Here is a 13,666-nt window from a genome sequence, read left to right on the forward strand (position 1 = left end):
TATGGGCAAAATGGCCAGACACATAAATTTAAATATCCCTGTTATTTTATTTTCAAATAATTTTGATATTTTATCTTTTAGATTAGCCTTACAATAGCATGTAAGATATAAACTTCTATTTTTGTTTATAACTTCTTATGTCCGTAAACTAAGATATGCATATTTTAACAAGAAAACACAAGCTATCAACTAGAGCTCAATCTCTAATGACCAATTTATCATCGCCGCCACGATCACCACCACTTCCACCACTACAATGCGGTGTTCAAGAATGGGTGGCATCATCTGAGATGGTTGGCATGTTAGGCATTGCAAATTTAGTGCTCCTAGTGCTTCCAGCAAGAGGACTCCTGTGTGTGGGTGGAGGGTGTATGTGCTCCCCCGAATATGACACAATAAAAATGGTTGGGTCCATGTGGCTTTGCTCTACTTGTTTTCTTGCCTCACAAGCTTTGGTTGTGCTACACTTGTAATAATTCCTAAACAACAAACGCAAACCATTAATTTACCAATACAATATTATTCAATGACTTGAAATTTTTACAAATAAAAATTAGTTGATACATTTTCATGCTACTGATATGTTAATAATTTAATAAAGTTGTTAATCTTAAAAAAAAATCTAAATGTGAAAGTTCCTTTCCTTGGATAATTTGCTTTCTCTTTCGATGTTTCAACAAACTATACTTATCTAGACATTCCAAAAAGTCGCCATTTGTTGATGCCCACATTAATATGGGTTGATATCCATAACATCACATCATCATGTGACTAAACACAAGGCATGACAAATCATGTCAAACATTTACGTGTCATATCAATTGTCTGATATTTTACGTATTTCCTCCTCCTATTTAAGAAATCGTACACCGCTGTTTGTGTCTCATAAACACAAATTTTCCTTCCCTTTTTTTCTTTTGAGGTGTATGAAAACAACCACCTTTATTCCTTATGACTTTCAAGTATCGCTTAAAAACTTATAGATTAATGTTTTAAATAGAGTAAACTGTGGTTTTCGTTCATGTAATTTGTCTAAATCTGCGATTTTAGTCTAATAGTTACAAATTTGCAATTTTCTTCCATGTGGTTTCATTTCACTTGCAATTAAACCCGATCCCACTAACCTCGTTAAGTCAGATCATTAAACCCATCAGCGTGCTCCTCACATGAGGGACAGTTTTGTTCTTTTTTCCCAAATACACCCCAGCCCCTCACGTGAGGGGGCTTGCGACTTAGGTCTAGGGTTTATTTAGGGAGAAAATGACAAAATTGCCCCTCATGTGAGGAGCACGCTGATGGATTTAAAGATCAGGCTTAACGAAGTTAGTGGGATCGGGTTTAATTGCAAGTGAAATGAAACCACATGGACGAAAATTGCAAATTTGTAACTATTGGACTAAAATCGTAGATTTGGAGAAACCACATAGACGAAAACCGCAGTTTACTCACATAAATAGAAAAACTAAATATTTTAAATAAAATTATTCAATATCTTTTTTGTTGTTTGCCCTCTATTGCTGTCAATCATCGTGTAGACGATTCATATATAGTAACACTAATGCTAGTGCATGATATGAGTTTTTTTTTCTTTCAGAACTAGTGCACCTTCTGGATTTGTTTTCACAATTACTAGTGCCCACTTGAGAAAATATTTAAAATTAATGCCATCTCCATTATGAGTGGCGATTTGTTGCATGTAATATGATTGGTAAAGTACAAATTTTCTCAAGTGGACACTTGTTGCTCGTGGTAATAATTAATGGTATTATAATCAAAGTTAGTTGTTGCAAGAAATAACCAGCCAAGGTTTGCATTAGTGCATATATACCCGGTTGCCCATGCAGACACGCCCCCATCAGTTAGTGCTTAGAATGCACTTTGTAATTGGTCCAATACCAACAGTACTGGTTAGATACATATGATCATCGGACGATGGTTATCTAGTAATCTAACTTTATGCTGGGTGTGAAATTTAAGAGGACAAATCTCATACAACTGATAATTGTCAAATTTCTAATCATCATCTTTGTTGGATCTCAATAAAGTATAGGTTCAACTACTTCCGGTCAAGATTTTTACACTGTAATGGTACTAAGTTTTTTTCATAGTGCACAACCAACCTTCGTACCAATTAATGATCCATTTTGAAATGTTAATGGTTATGATAAAATAGCGTCTTGATTATTTTGCCAACAATCCATTTTAACAAATATATTTACTTATAAATATATTTATATAACCCCTATAAAAATGAAGGCATGAAGATAAATAACCTTGGAAATGGAGAGCCTTTGATGGGTTTTTGACCATATTTCCTCCATGCCCATGTATCACTACATAATTCCTCCTGTGTCAATTCAACCACCATCTTCTTTTGCTGGTTTTTCCTTCAAAATCCAATCAATTTTATTAATTAAATACGGTTATGTTAAACTTACAACCCACCACCTATAACTTTTACTAATTATGCCCTCATTCCCCTCTCACATCATTCATTCCTTTTTTTTACTTTTTTATTTTTGTCTTTTTTCATACAATTCTATTTCATAATCATACACTTTTTTTTTTTCTGTAAATACTATGTCAAGTTTTTTTTGTCTTTCCTTCTAGGGTGTATGAAATCCAGGAACTTTTTTGCTCCTATAAATATCTCATACAATTGTATACAATCTTTATATATATGCTATATAGGGATGTAACAAGCACATGGGATTACATTTAACAAAGCCTTAAATCCTTGTTTCATGAATAAAATCTTATTGTACAAACTACAGATATTATCTACCTTTTTCTACTTGGAGTTTCGGTGGAAATTTGATCAGAAGCATTCAACATATCATGTAGTGGTTCATCACTAACCGAAACCGGCACGGTGGAGGTGGCAGTGGCAGCGGTAGTCATGAGTTGTTGAGAACAGCCTTCTTGGTACACCTCCTCTAATCCCTCTGACAGGTTATCGCCCATATTCGGGTAAGAAAATGGGTTTATGACATCAAAATCATCGTCATAGTCGATTGCGGTGGTCGCGTTTGTACCGGTGGCATCCGTGGAGTTGGTGTTGCAACTCCTAACGACAGCATGCAAATCCCATTCATCATCCATTTTTAGGAATTTGTGTGGAAACAAATTAAGACAGTGGCGTGTTATTTAGAGGATGGTGGTTACAAAAGGGTTGACTTCTAGAGAAAGCGTGTGGCTTAAGGGTGCTTTGACTTTGGGCTTATGGGATTAACTATATATATGTGTGCAAAGTAAAAGGTGAATAAGTGGTAATCTAGGAAACACATGTTATGTTTCTTTCCTTTTTGACTTTTGATTCAAATGTCAATAGTGGCCCCTCCTTTTGCATACTCAACATACGCACAAAGCCGCACTAGTCACCTACGTGTGTCTTTGTTTATATATTGTCACACCCTCAAAATTCACTAACGGAGTTTTACCGTCAGAGGGTGTGAACTGGCAGGATCGGAATCATTAGTTATAATCAAACCAAAGAAAAACGTTTAAATGTAAATAGGTGCGGAAGCGTAAAACCTTAATTCAAAGGTTGCGTCACGCAGGACGACTTAAAACCAAATGTAACTGTTAAAATTAAGTTTGCAGAATAAAGATGTTTTCAATTAATGCATGCTCCTAAACCGCGCGCCCCGCCTCGGCTACCTGAGAATAACATACTAAAAGTGTCAACACAAGGTTGGTGAGTTCACAAGTTAAATAAGATAAATCGTTTAGCGTTTTGCGTAACCTCGTTACGGCGTTTCAGTGTTGCGTAACCCCGTTACGACGTTTAAGTGTTGCGTAACCCCGTTACGACGTTTAAGTGTTGCGTAACCCCGTTACGGCGTTTCAGTGTTGCGTAACCACGTTACGGCGTTTAAGTGTTGCGTAACCACGTTACGGCGTTTCAGTGTTTTGCATTACCAGATAGTGTTATGTCAAATTATATATCGATAGGTAGCTAATCTATACAACAAGTATCGCTAAGTGGTTCGCGACCGAAGCTGACTGTTTATCAAGTGCCCGTCACCAGGTCAATCCAGACCATGGTAAGTGTTAGCCAAAATTACACCCACTCAACCTCCAGTTGAGCTTAGCGTCGGGTGGGGTTTGTCAAACCCAGTAGTACTACTCAACAGTGACTCGCTATTCCAAATATTAACCGGTCCGATGTGTGGGACTTCAAATGTTACGTTTGCCGCTTAGCCTTTACAAGTGATATATAATTTATAACAAAATCTTAAATATGCGTTTATCTCAGAAAATACGTTTATCGGAGTATGTTATCTCCCCCAAGTGAAAAACGTTTGAAAACAGTTCAAAGAGCGAGGTAAGTGAAACTCACTGTTTGCGAAGAATATCCCGATCTAGATCACCAAGTGATGCGCGTCGCAGAAACTCTCTAGCGTTCTAAATAACAAAGAGATTTTCTAAGTATCGGTACGTTTAACGAGTCTCTAGACTCGGTACATAATACCTATGCACGTAACAGATTTCGTGTTTCGTTTGTGAATTGTGTGTGACTTAAACAAGTACAATTGTGATACGATACATGAGTGAGCAATTACTTTCGTGTCACGTACTAATAACATACTTTACTAGCAATTATCCCCGTAAGGGCATTTTGGTCAACAAACAAAAATTAACTAACCATTATTCCCCATAAGGGCAATTTGGTCAATTCATGGCAATCAATTAACAACTATTCCCCGCAAGGGTATTTTGGTCAAAACACAACAATTATATAAAAACTATCATATTTCATGCATTTTTACACAACTCAGCAGCTAGTTTCATTATGACAGAATTTTTACTTGAAAGATTGCACTAGTTCACCGATCATAACGTCTCAATTAATTCACCAAAAATCACCACAGAAGCATACATATCTTAGGTTTCCAGAACATATTTTATCTTATTTTTATTCCACATATTTTTCTTATAATGACCAAAACATTACAGCAAACTCATATCAGTCAGATTCATGCGCAACAGAATGTTATTTGCAATTCCCGTTAAATGAAAAATCCAATAAATGCAAGACCACTTGGGTTTGGTTCCTAACTCAATGAGTCAACTTCCAGAAGTGGAACCAACCCAATTGGTCTCGTAGTTCATGAGATATAACATTTACAACATAACCTACAGCAGGTCTAACAGCTCAGCTTTGCACCACGTTTTTGTAAAATCATAAAAGCACACTTATACTTGTCCAAAAATTACAAACTTATACTTCATGAAAACTAGACTCAACCTAGTTTACTGCAGTACCCACAATCTCAACCAATTTTCACGTTTACACTTCGTTACAGTCACTTGAACATCGTACATACATTCTGCCCAGATTCTGTTCACATCAAAACTTAACAATATCACTAGCCATGGATCACAAATAAATCATATAACATGCTAGACACTAATACTACTATCCATGCAACTCAATTACACCATACATACAAGATTAGGGTTTGTGTTTTAACTCAAATCAAAGACAACAATGAATCATGCAACAACATCAATCTAGTTATCAATTCATTATCCAAATAACAACAATCATATTAACCATATACATGGACACAATCGGCTGCCTAGGGTTTATACTTAACCCATTAAACATCAAAATTAAACAACAAGGAGGTAAGGGATGATCAAGTATACCTTCCTAGCACCTAGTTCTTGGATTAATCACTTGATTTGATGTGTGTATGTGTGTGTTCTTGTGGACGGCAGCCGTGAGGGAGCAAGGAGGGAGGCCGATCGGTCTTGTAGGTTAATAATAATAAGTTAGGGTTTAGTGTTAAGGTTATATTTATAATAATACAAGTTACACTCTAGTCCCTAATCTTTCAAGTGTTACATCTCTAGCCTAAACTAGTTGGTTCTTGTTTCTTGTTTAACATTCCACATAACAATCAAGTAACACACATATACCTGACACATAATTATCACATAATTAGTGTTTTGACGTTTGTCGTTTATTTATCAATCGTTCGCGTCAACTCGTTTGCGTTTCGGTGCAAATCCCGAAAGACTACACATGTAGTAAGTGTTAAGCGTCATTTAAACCCTAGTTTAAATGTAATGAAGTGTGCGTTATAGATTTAACGATCTTAAAGTTTGAATTGACGGAGTTGAGTTAACGGAGTTAACCTGAAATTGACGATTGTCACATCATTCCCATGTTAAAGAATTTTCGTCCCGAAAATTTGAGTCAAGTCGTGATGAGAGTCTGAAAGAGTAAAAAAAAAATTTTCAGTTTGTCATATCATCCCCTAGTAGAAAGAAATTTCGTCCCGAAATTTAATTCATACCTCCGGTGATGTTTGACGGTTTGCCGAGTTTCGCGGTTTTCTGTGTTTGGTTAGCCCTTCAAAAAGGTGAGGATACTTTTTCATCATTTGATCCTCGTGTTCCCACGTGAACTCCGGTCCACGTCTCGAGTTCCAACGAACCTTAACGATTGGAATTTTGCTGTGTTTGAGCGTTTTGGTTTCCCAATCCAAAACCTCGACTGGTTCTTCAATGAAACGTGACTGTTCATCAATTTGTAGTTCCTCCAAAGGGACTACTTGGGATTCATCAGATAGGCATTTCTTCAAATTTGATACGTGGAATACATCGTGTACGCCACTGAGTTCTGTTGGTAGGTCCAGTCGGTACGCCACCGGACCAATGCGCTCAGTTATCCGGTACGGACCAACATACCGTGGGTTGAGTTTGTTTCGCTTTCCAAAGCGAACCACACCTTTCCAAGGTGAGACTTTGAGTAACACCCGATCGTTCACTTGAAATTCGAGAGGTTTTCGGCGCTTGTCGGCGTAACTCTTTTGGCGATCTCGTGCTGCTGTCATGCGGTTTCGGATTTGAACAATCTTTTCCGAGGTTTCGAGTACCACTTCCGGACCAGTGATTTGGCTGTCACCCACCTCTGCCCAGCAGAGTGGTGATCGACACTTCCGTCCGTACAGCGCTTCAAACGGCGCTGCCTTAATACTTGCGTGGTAGCTGTTATTATACGAAAACTCTACCAAGGGTAAGTGGGGTTCCCAATTTTTTTTCCGAAATCTAAAACACATGCACGCAACATATCCTCCACGGTCTGAATAGTCCGTTCACTTTGCCCATCCGTCTGAGGATGGTATGCTGTACTCATATCGAGACGGGTGGCCAGTGCGCTTTGCAGCGACTTCCAAAAGTGCGAAGTGAAACGAGAATCTCGATCGGAAATGATCGAGACAGGCACTCCGTGTCTAGACACCACTTCTTTCATGTATACTCGAGTCAGTCTTTCCATTTTGTCTGTTTCTTTAATCGCTAGGAAGTGTGCCGATTTAGTCAACCGGTCAACGATCACCCAGATGGTATCGCATCCCGTCGGCGTCTTAGGCAAACCCGTAATAAAATCCATTGAGATGTGTTCCCATTTCCACATTGGGAGTTCCGGTTGTTGCAGTAGACCAGATGGTTTCTGGTATTCTATCTTGACTCTGGCACAAGTCAAGCATTTGCTCACGTAGGTGGCTATGTCGGCTTTCATGTTCGGCCACCAGTAAAGTGCCTTTAAATCATGATACATTTTATCTGAGCCAAGGTGGATAGAATATCGGGACTTATGAGCTTCGTCCATCACTAGAGTTCTCAACTCTCCGTATCGTGGAACCCAAATCCGGTTCTCAAAATATCGGACCCCGTCTGATTTGGTTTCAAGTTGCTTGCTCATGCCCCGCATGAGTTCCGATGGAAAAATTATCACCTTTCAAAGCTTCCAGTTGCGTATCGCGAATCTGATCGGGTAAGCTGGCATGAATCGTGAGTTGCAATGCTCTCACCCGTCTGGGTTTATCTGTTTCTTTTTTGCTGAGGGCGTCGGCCACCACATTGGCCTTGCCAGGGTGGTACTTGATGGCACAATCATAATCTTTAAGCAGCTCGACCCAACGACGCTGTCGCATGTTCAGCTCCTTCTGATCGTAGATATGTTGGAGACTCTTGTGGTCGGTGTAAATGGTAAACTTGGTACCGTACAAGTAATGCCTCCATATCTTAAGAGCAAACACTACAGCTCCGAGTTCCAAATCATGGGTCGTGTAGTTCTTCTCGTGAACCCGTAGTTGTCTAGAGGCGTAGGCTATAACCTTCTCGAGTTGCATCAGCACACAACCGAGACCTTGTATAGATGCGTCACAGTGTACCTCAAAATTTTCCGTTCCCTCAGGGAGGGCTAAAATAGGGGCGCTACAAAGCTTGGTTTTCAACAGTTGAAAAGCGGATTCTTGCGCGTCACCCCAATTGTACTTAGTGCCCTTGTGGGTCAAAGCGGTGAGGGGTTGAGCAATCTTTGAAAATCCCTCGATGAAACGCCGGTAGTAGCCGGCCAGTCCTAGGAATTGTCGCACCTCAGTCGGAGTCTTAGGTGCTTCCCAGTTTTTGATGGCCTCTACCTTACCGGGATCGACATGTATACCATTCTCGTTGATCACATGTCCTAAAAAGTGAACCTCGCGAAGCCAAAATTCACACTTCGAGAGTTTAGCATACAGTTGTTCCTTCTTCAATAGTTCCAGAATTACCCTTAGGTGCTCTTCGTGGTCAGTCTCGTTCTTGGAGTAGACGAGAATGTCATCGATGAAAACAATCACGAACTTGTCGAGGTACGCCTTGCATACTCGATTCATGAGATCCATAAATACGGCTGGCGCGTTGGTTAGGCCAAAAGGCATAACCGAAAACTCGTAGTGACCATACCGTGTTCTGAAAGCCGTCTTTGAGATATCTTCTTCGCGCACTCTCAGCTGGTGGTAACCGGATCGTAGATCAATCTTCGAGTAGTAACTCGATCCTTGAAGCTGCTCAAACAAATCATCAATTCGGGGTAAAGGATAACGGTTCTTGACCGTCACCTTGTTCAACTCCCGGTAGTCGATGCACATTCGGAAAGTCCCGTCTTTCTTTCGGACAAACAAGACAGGGGCTCCCCATGGCGATGAGCTAGGTCGGATAAAACCTTTATCCAACAAATCTTGCAACTGAGTGGACAACTCCTGAAGTTCCGCCGGTGCGAGCCGATACGGGGCTCGTGCTATGGGTGCTGCACCGGGTGTCAACTCGATTTGGAATTCGACTTGACGAATAGGAGGGAGTCCGGGCAAATCCTCCGGGAAAACTTCCGGAAAGTCTCGCACAACCGGTATGTCTTCAATTCGTTTCTCCTCCGCGGGTTTCTCAACAATCTGCGCCAAAATTGCCGGATGACCCTTTCGTAGATACTTCTGTGCCTTCAAAAGGGTAATGACGCTGGTGGTCATGCCGCTTCTCTCGCCTCGGACCGAAATGATCTCGCCGGAAGGGGTGGTAATATGGACTATCTTATCATGGCATAAAATCTCCGCTCGGTTCTCGGATAACCAGTCCATGCCGACAACGACATCGAAACTACTAAGCGTAAAAGGAATAAGGTCGATATCAAAGACATGACCTGACAGTTTCAACTTACATCCCGCAAGTATATGAGTTGTTACTACAGTTTTACCGTTAGCTAATTCGATAGGAAACTTAGCGTCTAACGGGGTTGGAGTAAGGTCTAAAAGTTGGCTAAAGGCTTTCGACACAAAACTCCTATCAGCTCCAGTGTCAAATAAAACAGAAGCAAAACAATCGTTTACAGGGAACTTACCAGACACCACATGCGGATCATTGCGGGCTTGACCCGATCCAATCACAAACGCTCTTCCTTTGCCATTTCCTCCACCATTACTGCCACTTCCATTACCCCCATTGTTGTCATTCTGTTTCAGCTTGGGGCAATCCTTCCGGAAATGGCCTTCCTGTCCACATTCAAAACATCCCTTAGTCGTCATCGGTGGCTTAGGAGCACCCTTCGCCGCAAGGTCAACTCTACATTCCTTCGCCTGGTGACCTATCTTTCCGCATCTTTGACACTTGACACGGTCACACTGACCAACATGATGAAAGTTGCACCTGTTGCACTTTGGAAATTTCCCAGCATATCCGCTCGAAACCTGCCCGCTACCGTTGTTGTTGTTGTTGTGATTCTGAGTGTTGAAACTCCGAGTAAATTCGGGCTTACGGTAGTGGTGTTGCGGTGGGAGGTTCGAGGATGAAGATCTGGTGTTGTCAAACTTTCTCTTCCCGCTGTTCGGGTTGCTGTTGCTGTTACTGTTGCTGACGTGGTCATTACTCGGGTTGTCACGGGCTTTAGTGGTCGAACCCCTAGGTGGTAACGCACCTTGGGTCACAGCCTGATCCGTCAGTTTGTGAGCTAAACGGATCGCTTGTTGGATCGTGGCTGGTCGGGAAGACGTCACCATGCCCTGAATTTGCGGTGCTAAACCATCAATGTACATTTCTATTCTCTTGCTCGGCGGATCCACCATCCGCGGACACATCACAGCCAACTCGTGCGAACGGGTGGTGTAGGCTTCGATTTCCGAACCCACCATCTTCAACGACCAAAACTCCGACTCTAACTTCGAAATTTCTTCCCTCGGACAGTACTCCTCTCGCATCATGCTCTTGAACTCCTCCCAGTTCATCGCGTTAGCCAGTTCCAATCCAAGAATTTGCACATCTGCACATCGTCTGGGGACACCTCTGAGTGTGCCTCTGGCTCAGCCGGTTCTTCCTCCGGTTCTTCTTCGGGTTCCTCCTCGGGATCTTCCTCGGGATCTTCCTCGGGATCTTCCTCAAGCTCCTCTTCGGGATCTTCTTCAGGTTCTACTTCAGGCTCTGCCTCGGGCTCGGCCTCAGGCTCTGCCTCAGGTTCGGCTGCGTTCTGAGCAAGTTGCATTTGTAGGATATCGCAACGTTCTAACGCTATCTCAGTTCGGGTCCTTGCTTCTTGGAGTTGCTCTTTCAAGTCTATCATCTCGGCTTGCATCTTCATCATACCCTTCGTTTGTTGCTCACTAGCCTCTTGCATTTCTTTCATTGCCGCTGCCATGCGGGCAATCTCCTCCTGAGTCTCGGTTCCGTCTTTAAACAGTCTGGAAACATTTTCTCTCGTGTAGCGCATGTAACCCACATCACGCTCCAAACAAGAAACGACAGCTGCGAGAACTCGCTCCACAGGTTCGGTTATGGGTGGTAGAGTGTTAGGGTAAGCAGGGTGGTTCGGGTGAGGCAATGGGGGAACTTGTTCACGGTAGACCATACGTCTGATCATGTTGGGGTACCAATCCCAGCTAACGTCGTTTTCATACAGGCCTCCGGATAGGCGGTACCTCTTCGGTGCAGGAGCTTCGAGTTCCGGGACTACACGGGGTGGCGAGGCAGTAGGTAACTGCGGTTCCTTCCCGTGAGCATGCGTCATCGAATCGGATGATGATGAGGGTGGCGTCGACATTCCTACAGGTAAGCCGTGTATATGCGCGCGTATGAGTGAAAGAGGTAAAGAAATAAGATTTCAAGACTACACAAACCTATGCAGTGCGTATCATTATAACTAATGGGTCGTCGCGGTTATAGTCTAGTATGCATGCAGCTTCTAGTTCGCTATAACCAATGGCTCTGATACCAATCTGTCACACCCTCAAAATCCACTAACGGAGTTTTACCGTCAGAGGGTGTGAACTGGCAGGATCGGAATCATTAGTTATAATTAAACCAAAGAAAAACGTTTAAATGTAAATAGGTGCGGAAGCGTAAAACCTTAATTCAAAGGTTGCGTCACGCAGGACGACTTAAAACCAAATGTAACTGTTAAAATTAAGTTTGCAGAATAAAGATGTTTTCAATTAATGCATGCTCCTAAACCGCGCGCCCGCCTCGGCTACCTGAGAATAACATACTAAAAGTGTCAACACAAGGTTGGTGAGTTCACAAGTTAAATAAGATAAATCGTTTAGCGTTTTGCGTAACCTCGTTACGGCGTTTCAGTGTTGCGTAACCCCGTTACGACGTTTAAGTGTTGCGTAACCCCGTTACGACGTTTAAGTGTTGCGTAACCCCGTTACGGCGTTTCAGTGTTGCGTAACCACGTTACGGCGTTTCAGTGTTGCGTAACCACGTTACGGCTTTTCAGCGTTTTGCATTACCAGATAGTGTTATGTCAAATTATATATCGATAGGTAGCTAATCTATACAACAAGTATAGCTAAGTGGTTCGCGACCGAAGCTGACTGTTTATCAAGTGCCCGTCACCAGGTCAATCCAGACCATGGTAAGTGTTAGCCAAAATTACACCCACTCAACCTCCAGTTGAGCTTAGCGTCGGGTGGGGTTTGTCAAACCCAGTAGTACTACTCAACAGTGACTCGCTATTCCAAATATTAACCGGTCCAATGTGTGGGACTTCAAATGTTACGTTTGCCGCTTAGCCTTTACAAGTGATATATAATTTATAACAAAATCTTAAATATGCGTTTATCTCAGAAAATACGTTTATCGGAGTATGTTATCTCCCCCAAGTGAAAAACGTTTGAAAACAGTTCAAAGAGCGGGGTAAGTGAAACTCACTGTTTGCGAAGAATATCCCGATCTAGATCTCCAAGTGATGCGCGTCGTAGAAACTCTCTAGCGTTCTAAATAACAAAGAGATTTTCTAAGTATCGGTACGTTTAACGAGTCTCTAGACTCGGCACATAATACCTATGCACGTAACAGATTTCGTGTTTCGTTTGTGAATTGTGTGTGACTTAAACAAGTACAATTGTGATACGATACATGAGTGAGCAATTACTTTCGTGTCACGTACTAATAACATACTTTACTAGCAATTATCCCCGTAAGGGCATTTTGGTCAACAAACAAAAATTAACTAACCATTATTCCCCATAAGGGCAATTTGGTCAATTCATGGCAATCAATTAACAACTATTCCCCGCAAGGGTATTTTGGTCAAAACACAACAATTATATAAAAACTATCATATTTCATGCATTTTTACACAACTCAGCAGCTAGTTTCATTATGACAGAATTTTTACTTGAAAGATTGCACTAGTTCACCGATCATAACGTCTCAATTAATTCACCAAAAATCACCACAGAAGCATACATATCTTAGGTTTCTAGAACATATTTTATCTTATTTTTATTCCACATATTTTTCTTATAATGACCAAAACATTACAGCAAACTCATATCAGTCAGATTCATGCGCAACAGAATGTTATTTGCAATTCCCGTTAAACGAAAAATCCAATAAATGCAAGACCACTTGGGTTTGGTTCCTAACTCAATGAGTCAACTTCCAGAAGTGGAACCAACCCAATTGGTCTCGTAGTTCATGAGATATAACATTTACAACATAACCTACAGCAGGTCTAACAGCTCAGCTTTGCACCACGTTTTTGTAAAATCATAAAAGCACACTTATACTTGTCCAAAAATTACAAACTTATACTTCATGAAAACTAGACTCAACCTAGTTTACTGCAGTACCCACAATCTCAACCAATTTTCACGTTTACACTTCGTTACCGTCACTTGAACATCGTACATACATTCTGCCCAGATTCTGTTCACATCAAAACTTAACAATATCACTAGCCATGGATCACAAATAAATCATATAACATGCTAGACACTAATACTACTATCCATGCAACTCAATTACACCATACATACAAGATTAGGGTTTGTGTTTTAACTCAAATCAAAGACAACAATGAATCATGCAACAACATCAATCTAGTTATCAATTCATTATC

At 41.2% G+C, this 13,666-nt stretch overlaps 1 protein-coding gene across 1 annotated transcript; it reads right to left on the bottom strand.

The window, feature by feature from the left end:
• Positions 1-117: 117 nt before the first annotated feature.
• LOC143596030 (WRKY transcription factor 22-like) lies at positions 118-3,102 on the bottom strand. Its single transcript, XM_077074908.1, has 3 exons — positions 2,786-3,102; positions 2,274-2,387; positions 118-479 (listed from the first exon to the last, which is right to left on the bottom strand). Exons 1-3 carry the CDS (start codon positions 3,100-3,102, stop codon positions 266-268), a joined length of 645 nt encoding a protein of 214 aa, XP_076931023.1. The 3' UTR covers positions 118-265.
• Positions 3,103-13,666: the final 10,564 nt, after the last annotated feature.

This window comes from Bidens hawaiensis, unplaced genomic scaffold, assembly GCF_021521415.1.
Source record: "Bidens hawaiensis isolate Kalapana, Puna unplaced genomic scaffold, B.hawaiensis_p1.1 tig00045969_1, whole genome shotgun sequence".
NCBI lineage: Eukaryota > Viridiplantae > Streptophyta > Magnoliopsida > Asterales > Asteraceae > Bidens > Bidens hawaiensis.